The sequence below is a fragment of the Chaetodon trifascialis genome, chromosome 2 (genome assembly GCF_039877785.1).
Source record: "Chaetodon trifascialis isolate fChaTrf1 chromosome 2, fChaTrf1.hap1, whole genome shotgun sequence".
NCBI lineage: Eukaryota > Metazoa > Chordata > Actinopteri > Chaetodontiformes > Chaetodontidae > Chaetodon > Chaetodon trifascialis.
In genome coordinates this window covers 27,234,914-27,251,660 of record NC_092057.1, presented here as the reverse complement: position 1 = coordinate 27,251,660, position 16,747 = coordinate 27,234,914, and the positions used below count along the sequence as shown (strand labels likewise).

General features: G+C 39.5%; 1 protein-coding gene across 1 annotated transcript in view; it reads right to left on the bottom strand.

Annotated features, from left to right (window-relative positions):
* Positions 1-634: 634 nt before the first annotated feature.
* sorcs3a (sortilin related VPS10 domain containing receptor 3a) overlaps positions 635-16,747 on the bottom strand; it is a 215,085-nt gene continuing 198,972 nt past the window's right edge. The window contains exons 23-27 of the mRNA XM_070972419.1: positions 12,637-12,768; positions 12,408-12,507; positions 9,427-9,532; positions 8,440-8,600; positions 635-4,232 (exon numbers count right to left, since the gene is read on the bottom strand). Of these exons, the coding sequence (XP_070828520.1) occupies positions 4,174-4,232; positions 8,440-8,600; positions 9,427-9,532; positions 12,408-12,507; positions 12,637-12,768 (558 nt within the window). The 3' untranslated portion in view covers positions 635-4,173. The remainder of the gene's footprint in view (positions 4,233-8,439; positions 8,601-9,426; positions 9,533-12,407; positions 12,508-12,636; positions 12,769-16,747) is intronic.

Below are 16,747 nucleotides of genomic sequence, written 5' to 3'. Positions count from 1 at the left end.
GTTGGGACAGTAACTCACTACTGATTGACTATGGCAAAATTAAATAATTTAGTTGGATTATAAAGCTAAACAACATTTAGAAGAACTTTGCTGTTACTTGTTTTAGCATGTGCTGGGCTTTATAGCATGTATGGAAACAAGTATTGTTAAACCCACCCAATGTCTTTAGCACTTCATACAGGATTTATGGTGGCAGCCAGTAATGCACACATTTTCATTTTGTACATCAGCAAATGTCTATATTTCAAAGAAGTGCCTATATGTACATACTATCCTGTACATACTATGTGCACAAGCTCTCCACTCAGCAGTATTCACTAGCATTAGACATTGTTTAACACTTGCCCGTGGTCCTAATAATGATAAAGTAGGAAAATGCACACATTAATTTTGACTCCTTTTTTGTGACGAGCTGACACCATTGTGTTTTGGTAACACCAAATGGTCTATGATTGGAATAGGAGCAGGAAGACAGAAACAATGCTGGTAGTTTCCTAACCTCTTTGTGTGCTTCTTTCCTGTAGATTGGTACTGGTACATTGAGTCATCATGTGAGCAGTGCAATTCGCAGAGAACATCATCTTCTTTGCACCCTCCAGTTCACAGGAATTTCATCACCCAGAGAACAAATGCGTTGATGTACAAAAATACATTTATTTGAAACAATTTCAAAATGACAGTTGCTTTACCGTAGAAATATTGAAATAAAGATGAAGCAGAACATTACTGATGATGCATGCATTGTAGATTTTTGTGCACTGAAGAACATTACAATGCTTTTGCCTTCTGAAATGTCATGAAAGCAAGAATCTCTTTCATTTTTCAAGTTTGGATTCCCCGGAGATCTGGTTCTTACAGTATAATGTGGCATTTAAGATATCAGATGAGACAGTGATTTCATAAAGCTGGATCCTAATGATCAAAGTGGTGATTAAATTAACAATGAGGAAATAACACCAGGAAATTATCCAAAGTGCATGAGTTTGTTTTACTGGTGACAGTTCCAGTATGTCTGTGTAGATGTAAAGCACAACATTTTTAATAGCTATTATTTACTTTCTTTACGGGCTTTAATGGATTGAATTCTTACCCCACAACAGCTGCTACAAAGCATTATGGCCTGGTTATGAAGTGATGTAGTCATACATTCTTTACTATTTCACTATTTCCAAAAAGACAAAACAGAAGAAAAAACTAAAAAAAAAAAAGTATGATTTGAGTTGTGCTTAGCACATTTCTTTCTGTTTCACCTAATCCTGTTTTGCTAATACAAATCAGAACAAAGTGACAACATCAAAGCCCCAACCCGATCAAAATCCAGCCAAGCAAACAACCCTTTGCTTATGACATGTGTTGAATACAACAAAGCTATAAAACAATCTTTGTTCAGTGTATATGTTTCAGTAACAATGCTTGGTTTGGCTGTTTGGTTTGAGATGAGAACGCACTGTTCGAGGTAATGCATTATGTGATGTGACAGCCTATGTCTTTGTGCAGTGTTCCTCTGCCCATCTCACCCCTCCTACAAGTGCTGTTTACTTGAGCTGAGTATTATGGGAAAGCTCTGCATGGGGCATCTTCTGCTCAGCTGTCCAGCTTTCTTTGATTAGCGTCATGCTGGATAGCAGGAGGCCGACGGGAGTCAACCCAAGGACACTTAGCTTTTATAGGACTGGAGAGCACAGCGTTGGTGGAGAGTTGCATGCTGGGAGGACGCTACTCTCTCATTTCAAACTAAATGCAAAGCAAGAGTCAAGTGCTGGGTTGTGAAAGGAGCCTGTTGTATCAGCGAGAGTGGATTAATTACATCAACCCAGCTCGATTGCACTGTATCTGCTCTGTTTGTATACTGTGAGACATTTCAATAGATACAAATTGTTCCAGTCTTCATATTTGGAGATAATATTCTGGTTTTGTCAAATAAAAAGACATGTTTGTGAGACTATTTTATAAAGACAGTGGCAGACAGAGCACAGTGGGCAAATAATCATGACTCTCTGTCACAGCTGACAAATACAAAACACTCCTCAAGCTGCATGGAACAGACACCCCAAAACCCTGAGCAAAGAACCAAGTAAGAAACACTGCACCAAAGGGGTTCATTCCAAGTTACGCCCATTTATGAACAAAATTATAACGACAAAATACATTTGATCTTTTTGATATTCAATATCCACTTTAACATAAGCAATGCGATAGCCTTCTAAAATACCTATATTCTATAGACATCCTTAGAGTTGGGTTTTGATAGCATTAGGTGCAAACATGTGCAGGTAACATTCATACATAAAAAATTCCATTTAGGTCCGTTGCCCACCTTTGTTAGCCCAGAGGGCAGAAAAAATGTAGATTTTAGAGGTAGTCTAATTAATGTTAGCGACCTGAAAATGACATGTTGAAGTTACAAGTGTAACATACTTACTCAGCAGACATACTTTTACAGGCTACTGGTCCAAATCTCGGAAGTTCCAATTCATAATTATTAAGTTAATAAGGATAAATATGCATGCAAGTTTAACTGGGAGGTTCCAACTACTGAAAATTACTTGTGATCAGCCAGATCGTCAACTCATCATTGTCTTAACGTTTCATTTTTTATTTGTCCAGTACTGTGGTTTATGGCCAAATACCGAACTGATTAATACCCACCTAACGTTTACAGGTGTATGGACCAAAGTCTTGGACAAAACAAAATTTTGACCTGATTATGGGCAGATCAAAAGTTCTGGGGTCACTCAATTTTTCACATTATCCTGAATGTCTGCACAATATTTCACAGCAATCCATCCAGTAGTTGTTAAGATATCTCAATAAACTGACTGACTGAAAGACAGACTAAGAGACCAGACTAACCAGAACACTGCCATCCACAGAGCCATGCTGAGATCATGGCTTAGAGCAAGGAGGGATGAAGAATAAAAAGGTTTAATAAGATGTTCATTAGTGTCAGAGCTTGGCAGATTTGGGTAGTTTGCCAAACAGAAAGTGAATACAAAATGGAACAAGCTATCAGAACCCAACCCTAGGTCTATTAGTATTTTAGAAGGTCTTCACATAACCTAATGCCACATTCAACTTTGGAATCAGTCTCATCATCTTTTCCCAACATGTGAATGTTGTGAATTTGATCACTGGTAGCCACAGTATAGTAACCATTGATAATAAGTGATTCAGCTGTTGTTCTGAGGCCAAATAAGAACTATCAGAGCCATTATCTTAAAGGCCAATGCAATGATGCCAGTGGCAAATAATGTTTGTTTTAGATAGTTTAAAGACTGGCGTCAATGTAAAAATGTCTGAATATCTACTGTACTGTATATGTCAAATGAATATATAAATATTAATGATGATTAATAATCATGTTCATTTTGACCCTTTTCATTTTATTTCCGGGGTAATGAAAGGAAGTTAAATCTGTAATATACCATTACAATTCTACCTGCGTTGACATATAAACCCTTTCTATCAGATACATAGCGCCCAACGATAACTGGAAAAATGAGAACAAAATCGATCAGGCTTTTTTGATGAATGATTAGAAAAAAAAATATATTTACAACACTTGCTTATCTACAACACAGAAATTGTGTCCTCAATAAGAACATGCACAAGTCAAGGACCTAAGCAAAACAAAGTTGATTTCGTAAAGTACCTAATGTTTGACTTTTTGACACACTTTCAAAAACAGACCACTGTCAGATCTTCTGTCATCGCCGTGGTACTCACTACAAGCATGTAGAAAGCAATAATATATACACTTAACAGAACAAATGATAGTATTGTACATTTCAATAATATTCCCTGTTTGTTTGAGGACTCAGACAGTATAGTCTATATATAGGCAGAAATGATTTTCAAAGCAAACTCCTTAGGAAATTTACATAACTCTTCATAGGTTTTGACGAAAGATATTTCACTCTGCAAATGAATGTTGTTATGTAGCTTATACATCCACAAAACTGATAAGTTTTGCCGGTAATTACAATGATCTCATTGAGTAGATTGACATTTGCTGCATGGATGTTGTTGAACGAGGCATCCATGCAATTTCTGTATAAATGAGGTCCCTTAGAAAACTATTAACATCAGTTGTGTTGAGAATTACAAAACAGAAAAAGAGAACCCCCGACACTGTAATATTTTTCTCTGTACATGAACTGTTGCTTTCCGGCTTTACACACTAGTACAGTTTGGAATCTCCCTTGTGCTCTCGCAGGCATTTCCAATTCCCCCTGAGCAGAAATAAATGAAACAAAAGAAGCCAAGAACAAAGATAGTTAGTTTATGCTTTAATGCCTGTAAAACAAATAACTTCTTTGACATTGACACCTCATGTTAATTATTGAAATTCCAGTGTGATGTTTTATCAACTGCTCTGAAGCTGTTAAAAAGCATGCAAATTAGAAAATGACCCACTGTGCAAATTTGTCTTTTATTATGATATTCTTAGTTCAATCAATGGGCGCACACACAATGACACTAAATTAACACTAAACACTAACGCTGAATTTCAGCTTTGAAATGTATTATTTCTTTGATGTATGTTACTGAGAGACAAGACGAAAGACAGAAGCTGTTAATGTACAGCTCCACTACTGTTCAATGGCTGTCCATTCAGACAAATCATGCACTATGGAACACAGTAATCAATGAATAAATTAAAGGGGAACACCATGAGTATTACTTGGCCTGTGGAACCATAATGTCATCTAGACAAATATTTCATAGAAAGGCTGCATGACAAACTGAGGATGTTGAATTTGAAAGATGTGGGCCTTTATCAGGCAGGCAGGGTCTAATGAATAAGGGCGACAAAAGATATCTTCTGCATATCTCTGATATATCAGAATCTTCTGCAGCATCTTTGACCTTTCTTCTTTAACTGTGTCCATCAATACTAAAATCACAGGAGTACCCTTTTCATGTAATATTTGTTCTAGGGCTTCAACTAATTATTATTTTCATTATTGAATTATCAATAAATCATTTGGTATATAAAATGTCAGAAAATAGACACAATTTTCAAGTTTTGATCAAAAGTCCAAAACCCAAGTGTCCTATTACATTAGATAAAGAAAAGCAGGAAATCCAAACATTCAGAAAACGTTTGGTATTTGTTTGGCTTTAAGGCATACTTCACTGATAAATACGATTTTCTGTCAATCAACTAACTGACTGACTAGACATTCACTCTCTTGGAATGTCTGCCGTTGAAGGATCCTCGTGGAGTTTTCTCATGTTACTCACTTAAATGCACTGTGTGTATCCTTTGTGATGCCTAACTGTTTCTGCCTCCAACTGTCAATCAGTGGAAAAGAGGACACCAGGCAAGAATGTGTAATAGGCATGTGCCTCTTCACTTGCGATACAAACAAACGGTCCCACTCATGATCCATAGCACTACTGATGGTCAGGAATATAGGGAGAATATCAAAATGACTATGGAACTATTACATCTTTCTTTCTGCTGCTGCTTTTAAATCTTGTCTTTTATCCTTAAGCTTTTGAGAACACATATGCTAACACAAGATAAGATAAGATAAGATAAGATAAGATAAGATAAGATAAGATAAGATAAGATAAGATAAGACAACTTTCTTGATCCAATACCGGGGAAATTTAGTTGTTAGAGCCAGCAAGTATTACAAAGAGCACACATAGTGGCATAAAGATATCAAAATAAAAAAGTGTATAGTATACACGGCTTTACATGATACCTTCTATTCTATCTAATGTGTTCTTTCAGTGTATTTTTACAAGAATATGATAATTGAAATGTTCAATTCTGTTAGTGTACAGTATTTCTTATCTTCTCAGGGTAGCTCTCTGGTCAGCATTATTGTTATATTTTCCTGTTCAATATGAGCCAAGACCACCATCAAGTCAAGCTGCTATATGGATTTCGACATGACTGGATCTACTCTGTGGAGGATTACGGGCTGTATGCAAAAGATAGCAATCGACATTGACCTGAATAAAATATTCAGCTGCAAATCCGGAAGAATACTGATGGCCTTAGTTCTTGATGGTGTCCAGTAGTGTCTGACTTGTTTCTGTCCTCTACAGTCATTCTGAAATGCAACACCTGAGTCTGAATCAGCTGGTTCTCCAATTCTGGGAATCTACAGGAGCTTTGTCTGCCTTGTAAACTCAGAACCTAATGAATCCAGGTGCTGCACTTGCCATAGGACCTGCACTGCTTTCTGTTGGTAAAGATGCAAAACATAATCTGCACATCACATAAGGTTAGAGTAAGACATAATCTGCAAATTTGCATTTTACGATCTGGTGTTTTTCTTGATTGAAATATTATTATTAAACAAGTCATATTGAGACCAAATAGTCAAGTCATTAAGGCTGCTGCCTCTGTTCCTGCTGGCTGATCCAGTCCTAGGGCTGCATGCTTAAACCTGTTGGTTTTATTAATTATTCAATGTTCTCAGCACTGCAAGCCTTGCTGGAATCCATTCTTTACAGTGTTAAAACCCTTCCAGGACCGTCTCTACTCCCTCTGCTTTCCTCTTCTCTAAATGATTAAAAATACTAAAAGGAGACTAAGTTGCCAATTCTCTGTTTAAAAAAATAATTAAATAGCCTAAGTATGCTGAGGGGGTCAATCTGCATACATTTGTTCTTTGTATTACCATGTTGACTTCTCCCTTACAACGAAACAAACAAATCCTGTCTCAGACCAGGAGACCAAAATGTCTTTTAAGACAATGGGCTCTATTTTCGGTTCCACCGCCAGCGCAGGCGCGGCGCAAAGTCAGGTCCGCTGCACCGATGGCGCGTGGCAGCACAGACTTTGGTAATTTCGTGCACTGCGCTGCCGGCGCATCTCCTCCCCCTTCTCATCTCAGTCCCACCCAGCGGCGCAACTCGGAAAGAGGGAGAGGAGAAGGCGTGGAGTGGGTTTGACGCAGCTGAGTCCAATCTTCACCAATCACACCAGCTCCTCGCCTCACCTTTAAAAACGACACCGGCGAGGCACATGGCAAGTTTTGAGGATGACTGAGCCCACGCAGGAAAGTGTCCGACGCCCAAACTTCTCCCAGGAGGAGACTGACGTCACTCATGTCTAAATATGAGGTCCTTAGATGGTAAATCCTCCTCCTCCTCCTCATCCTCCTCAAAGCAATGATGTACTCCATCTTTGTAGATAACGTTAAGCATTACAATGATAACATTTGTATTTGGATGAAATGACGTGGGTAATAGCGGACAACGATCATCACTTACGTTTTTTCATGTGTCTGTCTCTCTCTGTCTCTCGAGTGCTCTGAGATAGATGCAGTATATATGCTCTGTAGGATGCCACGGCTGTTTCTGGTTGGCACAGCAACGTTAACCGATTAGTTCGCATCCCTGTTTCACCTGTGTACATTCAGTCAGGGTGAGTGACCATTACGCGTGCTGAACGCGCTTGCGATGTGGTCACATGAGATACTGATCAAAATATATAAATTTAGGTCTGACTGTATGTACTGACTCAGATAGCTGCATTGAATCGTGGCTGTTGCTAATTATTGATCGCAGTGTGCGTTCGATGACTGACCGAGTCCTGCTGAAAACACCGTTAAAACCACGCTGCCGTCTTGTTGGCGGTGTGACATTTGGCGTCATCAACCACGTTTTCAGTGGATAGTCGTTATCACCTAGCAGCCACCCATCCAGAGGGGTGTCCCCCTGAAAGACTGTAGGGATGCTAGAATTCGCCAGGATGAACGAGTCATGTGCCGACCCGGGGAAAGTGGCATATACGTTTGTCACCAGGCAATTTGAGTCCAGATCACCAGACATCCCTGTTTCACCTGTGTACATTCAGTCAGGTTGAGTGACCATTACGCGTGCCGAACATGCTTTCGATGTGGTCAGATGAGATACTATATATAAATAATATATTTATATAAATATATAAATTTAGGTCTGACTCAGATAGTTGCATTGAATCGTTGCTGTTGCTAATTATTGAATGACTAGTGAAATGCCAGACACTGTGGAAACCTGTGAGATGTTGATGACGTGAGCGCACGACTCCGCTGGTTTATGAAAATCCACTTGCCCAGCGGTGCGCCGCTGGCGCACAGAGTTGACCAGGTCTGGGATGGCGAGCTTTCAGCGCACTTTTACACCACCGGCGTGGACCGAAATGGAACGAAAATCCAAATCCATTGGCTGATTATGCCTACACCTCCCCCTACTGCGCCGCAACGCCCATCCTGGCATACCTCTGTGCGCCTCGGTTTACCAAAATACCAAGTGCGCTGTGCGCCCGCCTGCGCTGAACGAAAATACCACTGCGCCTGGTGCTCAGCCTGCGCCGCGCCAGCAGCGGAATCGAAAATAGAGCCCATTGTCTTAAGTGTAGTAATGTCAGCAAGCAAACATATTGACTGATTCAAACATAGTATGACCTGAATATGAAAGCTCTTCACTTACTTTTGACCCTGGCATCCAGTTCCTTCTCCATGAGCTCTTTGGATGTGGAGAACTCACTTAGAGTGATTTTAGGTGTGCTGTCACCTTGGCCCACCGAGCCAATCATCTCCTGTTCTTTCTCCTGGTTCACCTCAGCGTATATGTTAATCCAAGGTATTTTTCTAATGATTTGTAAAAGAAGAAATTGATAAAGGAGCCTCAGAATGATGCTCGACCAGCTTGTGGCTTTTTTTTTTCATTAAAACGTTCTTCATTCATTCTTAGAGTAAAAGCAAAACGTCTGATGTCGTAAGTCATTATTTTATGAAATTCTGACAGAAGTAAGTTTGAGATGACAAACTTTTCTTAAAAGCCCACACATCCCTACTAACCTCAAAGAAAACTTTCAAACTTGACTGTAATTATACCTCAGTAACTAATTCATAGGCAAATTACAGTAACATCAGTATCTTTTCCCATCTGCATGTACATATAACACATTATATACAGTACATCTTTATTTAGTCATTATCCAATTTATTTCCAATTACTATTCATTTTGGTTATTAATTGCTCTGTTTTGTCAACTGTGAGATTTCCTGAAAAATGCATCCTCTTTATACTAATGGGAAATATTGCATATCCATAATTAATGACAGCTTTTCCATTTCCCTCCAACTTTTCAAGAGAATCATTTTGAGTATGAATAATTTATTCAGCAAATAACAACCGAGGCAGAGCAACTGCATATTAAACCATTTAATGGTCGTTTTCTCTGCATTTTATCACTGATTGGTGTGGGTGCCTCATGCATTGGAATCCTGCTAGAAGGATTTACAACCTCTAGGGGGATTTATCAAATGAAATTTCCAAACACGACTGTGATTGACTGGTCCAGACTGTGCTCATCTGGTATCATCAATAATGGATAATATGGAAATAGATATATACTAGAGTTCTATATGATCATGCTGTGCAGCAGGTGGAAGCAATCACAAAGATGTGTACCTCTTGAATTTGTAGATGAGGAACACTGCTAGGCCCAAGAACACCACTGACAGGAGCATTAGCATGGCTGAACTGCTGTGTCTGGGGTTGGAGTCCACCAAGGGTGCTGTGGGAGCAGGAGAGAGGACAGGACAGATTCTGCTATTGTTACATGCACTTCAGTGTTGTTTGTTTTTAACTAAACCTACCCACGCTGGCCATTTGGGTTAATCTGGCTCATTTACACATTGATGTCAATTAATATAAACTGTCCTTCATATAAAAATAAAGTACTTAAAACCTGCAATAACTGATTTTTTTGGCCACTTGGAGGTAGCCGAAACAAGTTTAATACAATACAGCTTATTTACAAATCCTGCAGTTACTGAGCAACATTACCATTCATCTGGAGTGGTTTGTGTCCATCTTCTAAATGTAAGTTCAATATTGACTTTCTTTTAGCTCTGTCTTTGGTCTCCAACAACTCCTGACTCTTTAGCCTCTTAATGCTCCGCTGTGTCACGGACTAGTCTGTAACTCTGTCTGTCTGCTTCTTCCTTGAGCAGGTAGTGTGCAGTGGGTTTTATAGCTGCCTGTTGCAGTTGAAAACAAGTTATATGCGTGGTGAGAGTGAATTGAAACAGTGAAGTTGGAGCTGGACAGCTGAACAATGAGCTGAAACTCACTATAAAGCTCTGGAATGCCGAGGGGAGCTGCAGATTCAGGTGATGATAATCTGTAGGTTTATTACAACAGGTGGCCGCAAATGCAAAATAAAGTAAAGCTGAGGAAAAATTCAGTAAAATTAAGTAAACTTGTTAGAAGACACTCTTTTGAAAACTGTATGCAGTATAAGCAAGGTAGTTTTGGCATTTGGCCACATCTGGTACACAGGAGGATGGTTTCCACCTATGCAGCGATACAGTTCCTAACAAACTACATCATAATGATGTTAATGATGAATGATAAAGTAAAACCATGTAAAATAACAGCAAGTTGGCTTAAGTGATGTCAGGTTGGTGGAAACTCTGTGAGTAGCTGCATATAAAAGGGTTTCCAGCAAAAGTTTTGTTTTGTTTTGTTTTGTTTTTGGCAATTTAGCATTAGGCTATATCCAGTCCATTTACGTGAATAATGTTATTTAAAGGTCTGCTCTGGAGGTTCACATTCATTGCCTCTCATGAAAAAAGACATTGTGTGTGTCTAGTGAGGCCTGACACACTCAACACACACTCATTTCCTTCCTCACTAAAACACAAAATATTGAACAATATTTGAATAGTGCCTGTTTTAAATCGTGGATTGCTTACATCCATGTCTGCTAGCTTTACCTTTGCCATGCTTCTTTTATCTGTTGATCAGCAGAGTGGTGCGAGACAGGAATGTGTATCCTGCGTATACAATACCAATAGGGATCTAACAACATTGCTCCTTTGAGGTACTAGTGGTCACAGCTACACAAGGTATCTTGTGGTCTACTCCTAATGATTAAGTTTATATACTTATATATGCTATAATCACTTTAGCATTTTAGGAGAAGATCGGAGAGGGTGTTAAAAATATTTATTTCAAATTATCTTATCTTCTTTTATCAACATGCAAATTGCAATCTTTTTCATTTTCCTGACTACAGTCACATCACCATTCTGCCTCTGAAATGATATAGAAACCATGTTTATTTGCCAGGAAATGAATTCCATTGCTGATACTGAGTACTGTAAATATACACGACAGTGCACACCGTGAGATGATGCTCTTATTTTTAATATCTCAAATGTCATAAGTTGTGGTAGTGTGAAATTGCTGTTTCAATTGCTAGGCAAAGAAGACAGCAGCAGGTAATTCCTATATTTCATGGATTTGAAATGGTTAAATGCACTTACATTTCAAACAAGCAACACAAACCCAACAAAACAAGCACTTTGATTGATGTCACAGTACCTGGTTTTGCTCACAAGGCCTCCACCTTAAATTCCTATCTTTATTTTGAAGAGTGCATGGCTGTCGTTGCAGAAGTCACACTACAGTTTCCAATATTACTGTAGTACTTGTGAGCCCTTCAGCTCAGAGACAGCAGTGTGTATAATGCTGACCTTTCTCAAGCAGCTTGAAGGCTTTTTAGACCTTTTCTTGGGAGGCGAAATATAAAGATCCAGCTGGGTATACCTCCAATGTCATTGGAGTGCAGCACACCACAAAACGTCACAGAGCAGCACATGCCAGGCTGTTAATACCTGGCACTTTGAGCTACAGACAACTCATGGCTGTGTGCCTCCAGAGACTGTGTGCCTAATGAAACCAGCCAAGCAATGAATACAATGTAAGATCTGTCCAGCAGTGGGACACAGGAGTTGTGGAGGACTAACACAGCACAAGCCAATAAAAAGTAGAGTTTTCCATACTATCCACATTATTTACAGTCAGTGTGCCTCCATGAATCCAGCATTGATTTGGTACGTATCACAGCAATTTGTTTTTTGGCAGGAGAGCATTTGAATTTCTCAAAATGTCAACCAACCTTCCCTTTTCCAGCAGTTAAGAACTTAACAGTGCTGTTGACTCTGCTGATTCTGAATTCTGCTAATGCCCTTAAATTGTACAGTGTTCTTTCTCAAGGACTAAATAATCAACATAATTATACTCAGTGTAACACTCATTTTGTGGTTGGATGGCTATAAAAGAAATAGAACAGATGTTCAGCTTTTGATGGCAGGCATAAAAGATGCCTCGTCTCAAGGAGCTCCACTTAAAATCACACCCCACCCATACTCCCCTGTGTTCTTTTGCCTGGGATGGAGGCAGACTGACAGGAATTTTAATTGATGGACCAAAAAAAAAAAAAAATCTTGTTGTCAACACATGGTTATTACAGTTCCTTTTCTTGGCACTTCAAAATGAAAAATAGAAAATGCTATGCCATTATTAAATTATTACTGCATGTTAATATTATGGTTGATAAATGAATGGCGGTGTTGAAAGCAGTGAGAGCAAATGTTTCTTACCCAGTGTTAACTGTGTGTTGTACACAATCACCCTTACACCAGGTTTGAGCTCGAACTCCACCAAATTTTGGTTCAGCGCACTTACAATTATGTCAGATACCTGTTAAAAACAAACAGTGTTTTTACATGGTAAGAGCAGTTGTAGTCACTTTTTTTTTTCTTTTTTAATAGAGTAATCTATAGAATTTCAACAATTTGTGATATAAAATCCAATCATAGTTGCCCACACCTGCTCTAGCTCCTCCTCACTCTTTTTCTTGCCCGCTGATTGGTTCTTGTGAGGTAACAGGAAGAGCTCAGCGGCTGTTGGAACTCCAGGGAACACAGCTACCAAGACCTGCTCGTCAGGAAAGTCAGACACCTGTGACAAAGCCGAAATATGCCTTATTAGCTATCACATCATACCATCATCATCGATTCAAAATATACATGAAATCACACACCAAGATCATTTCAGTCAGCAAAATCGCATGGAAAGGATTATTTTCTGAATATAATGTATGTATTTTCACTCCCCACAGCATGCTGCCATACACAAGAGTGTATGGATGCATTATGCATGTTGAAGTGAGAGGAGTATGCCGTGTGACTGTAGTGGCAAACTTGAGTTGACTGTCTGAACTATATGTCAGGGTTCACTTTAAGTGGTGCGTGGTTGCTGTGGTCACTCCCTGTGGCAACAACAGTAGTTAGTAGTTCGTAAGTTTATGTGTAACAACCATTCCTTAACAGCCATGGATGAATATATGCATCATGGTAATGCAAGGGTAGACAGTTTCATTCACAAAGCACATTTCATTCCAAGTGAAGTCCATGTGCTTCACATTCAAATGCAAGATGTAGATCTATCCCTGTTCAGAAATTGCATGATTCAATATAATCTTCCATGAAGAGTTACTTTTTAATCTTAAGAGAGAATGTAATTATGTACTCAAACTCAGTCAAGATATAAATGCCTGCCTGTTAGTCCCTGTTGAAGGCTGAGTGGTTGTATACAGTGAACACAAGGCAGAAAGTAATGGTTCAGATGTTAGTGAGCATCTTCAAGCAACAGTTTCTATCTGTCACTATATAGTCGGAGCTCACTGACGCAAAGTCCAGCAAAGATTATTTTAGTTTGATTTGCTTGTACAGTGGTGGAAAAAAGTTTTCGGACACCCCATGCATTTGTGAAATATTGCGTTAAGAATCACTCTTAGGTCTTCAAGTACAATTTCTTTTAGTACAGTCACAGCCAAAATACTAAACTAAAACTAAAAAAAGCCATTAAAAACTAAAAATTGATTGGTTCCATAAAAATACAAAAGAAATTTTGATTATTGGGTCATTTTGGTGCCAGTGATCCATTAATGAAGGTCGTGCTTTTTATTAAAAGGCACAATTTTTGTTGCCGTGCTTCATGTCTATATAAAGCCAGCACATTTGAAAGTTCTTCAGAGACAAAAATGGCTAAAACGAGGAACCTAAAGCAGGAAACACGCCTGAAGATTCTCAGCCAGGAAGGGTACAGCTGCCACCAGATAGCCAGGAAGTGCAGATGCAGTCAAACCAACAGCTTGGAAGACAAACCAAGATCTGGGCGTCCAAGGATTTTCTTCAGCAAGAAATGACCACATCCTGATCCATAGGTGCAGGGAAAACCGTTAAATGACATCACAGGAGCTTCAGCAGCAGTGGTCAAACCAAACTGGTGTCCAGTGTTCCACCTGCACTGTACGTGGCCGACTTTTAGATCATGGCTTAAGGTCCTACAAGGCTGTAAAGAAGCCCCTGATCAATGAGAGACAGAGGTTAGCCCGGCGTCGTTGGGCCCAAGCACACATGAAGTGGACAGCCAGGAACTGGAAGAAGATTCTGTGGTCAGATGAGTCCAGTTTCCAGCTTTATCTTCCTCCTGCTAATGTGAGGATATGCAGAAGGCCAGGCGAAGCATTATCTCTAGCATGTACAGTACCTACTGTCAAGCAACGTGGAGGCAGTATCATGGTTTGGGGATGCATGAGTGCTGCTGGTGTTGGTCATCTCACTGTCTGTGATGGCACATTGAACTCTGCCAAGTATTGTGCCATTTTCGAAATGCTCCCTTCTGCATGTGCACTGTTCCATCGAGATCAAAACTGGACGTTTCAACAAGATAATGCCCCTTGCCACACATCCAGGGCCAGTAGGACTTGACTGCAGGAGCACAGTATCCAGGTCTTAGAGTGGCCAGCTCAATCCCTGGACATGAGCCCCATTGAAAATCTGTTGTGATTATCAAAAGGTCTGTTTCAAAGCGTAAATCAAAGAATTTAGAAGAATTAAAAGCAGTAATTCAAGAAGAATGGGACAAGATTACTCAACAGTGTGAGAGGCTCGTGGGGAACGTGCCAGCCAGGATTAGAGCTCTACTGCGTGCTAAAGGCAAGACTACTAAATATTAATTTGATGATGTGATGTGGTTTATTTATTTTTTTTCAGTTTTGGACACATTCTCTGTTATTTGATGACTTTGATACCGACAATGTATAGTCACTGTATAGTCAGGAGGAGATCTGCTGTATTTTAGTTTTATTTGAATTTGTCAGTGCAAACCTTGGAAAATGCACTAGTTCAAATAGATTTACTACAAATTCACCTGTTTTGTACAGTAAATCAATGAAATCTAGTACAGTTTATAAAAATAAACTTGAACTCCTGCATATCTCTTTAATTCAATTTTAGTATCTTACAGAGACTCAACCCTCAGAGTGTAGCTGTACATTCAGGTAACTGTTTTCCCTGTGAGACAGAGAAGAGCAGAGGCAGAGATGGAAAGAGGGAGATGGAGAGAGATCTGATAGAAAGACAGGGTGAAACACGCAAATAGCAACAGAATGAGAGATGCAAGGAGACAGAGTGTTGAATGCAAAATGACCTTTATGTCTAGCTGACAAATGTGAGAGCACCCTACTTTCTTGGGAAAGAACAGAGACAATTGTTGTTTTTTTTGGATTCGAAAATGACCCTTGTTCATGAGCCAATTAAACCCTCCAACACTTCAGATTAGTTTGAAGATACTTTCACAAAGGGAATTTTTTTTTTCTTATGAGCTTATGAGTAGTTTACATTTTGGAGATACAAGGCTCTCACAGGACAGGGACGAATGAAGGCTACAATAACTGCATGTCAATGTTCAGACTGCCTTCAGGCACATAACTAGTTTATTTGAAACAAACAAAAGGTGAAATCAAACGGTTTGGTTAAAGTTTTCTGACTTAATCTCAGCTTCCAGGGATGTCAAAAGCTTATTTTTGTGTTGATAAAAAAGGTGAAGCCAAACAACTGTTTCTGGTCTTGTTTCCAGAAAAGCAATTTCTAAGCCCTTAGCCCTTAACCAGCTTATACAAGCAAGGGAGGCAGAGCCTGGCTGGTGATCACTCTTCATTTTAGAGCCTGTGATGTTTTTATGTTTTCTCAGTGGCCTGGGTGGACAATGGATTGGGTAGCCAAAGCACATCAATTATCAAGCACAGAAATCACTATTTGAGTACCAAAGTAGTGGACAAATGATAACCATGGGCATGACTTGCAATGAGAGAAGAGGCGGACGAGGTTGGAGATAAAGTGAAAAGGATGACAGAAGAGGCAATAGCCCCTGAAAAAAAAAATCAATACACTTTGACCATGTTTGTTCTCATCACAATCAGTCATTAGTTTAAAAAGCTGGGTGGCCGCTTTGGAGTGCTCCCTTTTGATGCTCTGCAAATTTATTGGTGGATACAAAAAAGCAGATTGGGATGGCAAGCTGAAAGAGAGGTGAGACACTCAATGATGAAGGCGAGGTTACCTGCTGCAGGGAAGCCTAGCTCAATTTGGTCTGATACAAAGATTCCAGTGTGCAAGATTCTGCAAGTTTATTTGAAGAAATACTATTTGAGGAAGATAACCTCTAGAGGCTCTCAGCACAGAAATGAAACCATATGCATGCAAACTGAAAGGTATTTCGCCCCTACAGTCACAGTACATTTTTTTACTTGCCCAACTCAGTTTTACTTTTATATGTTTGAGATTAGATTTAATATAGATAAACCATTTGAGATGAGATGTCATTTTTCAGCAATTCTATGTGATATTTAGATACTACTTCATCAGAATAATCCAGTGTTCCTGCTCAATATATTTTAGTTACCAATTAACCTGTTGAGCATGTTTTTGGTCTGTGGGAGGAAGCCGGAGTACCCAGAGAGAACCCACGCATGCACGTGAAGGACATGCAGACTTCACACAGAAGAGCCCCGCCTGGGGATTGAACCGGCGACCTTCTTGCGGCATGTGCACTACCTGCTGCGCATGGTGCATGGTTATCATGGCTGATATTT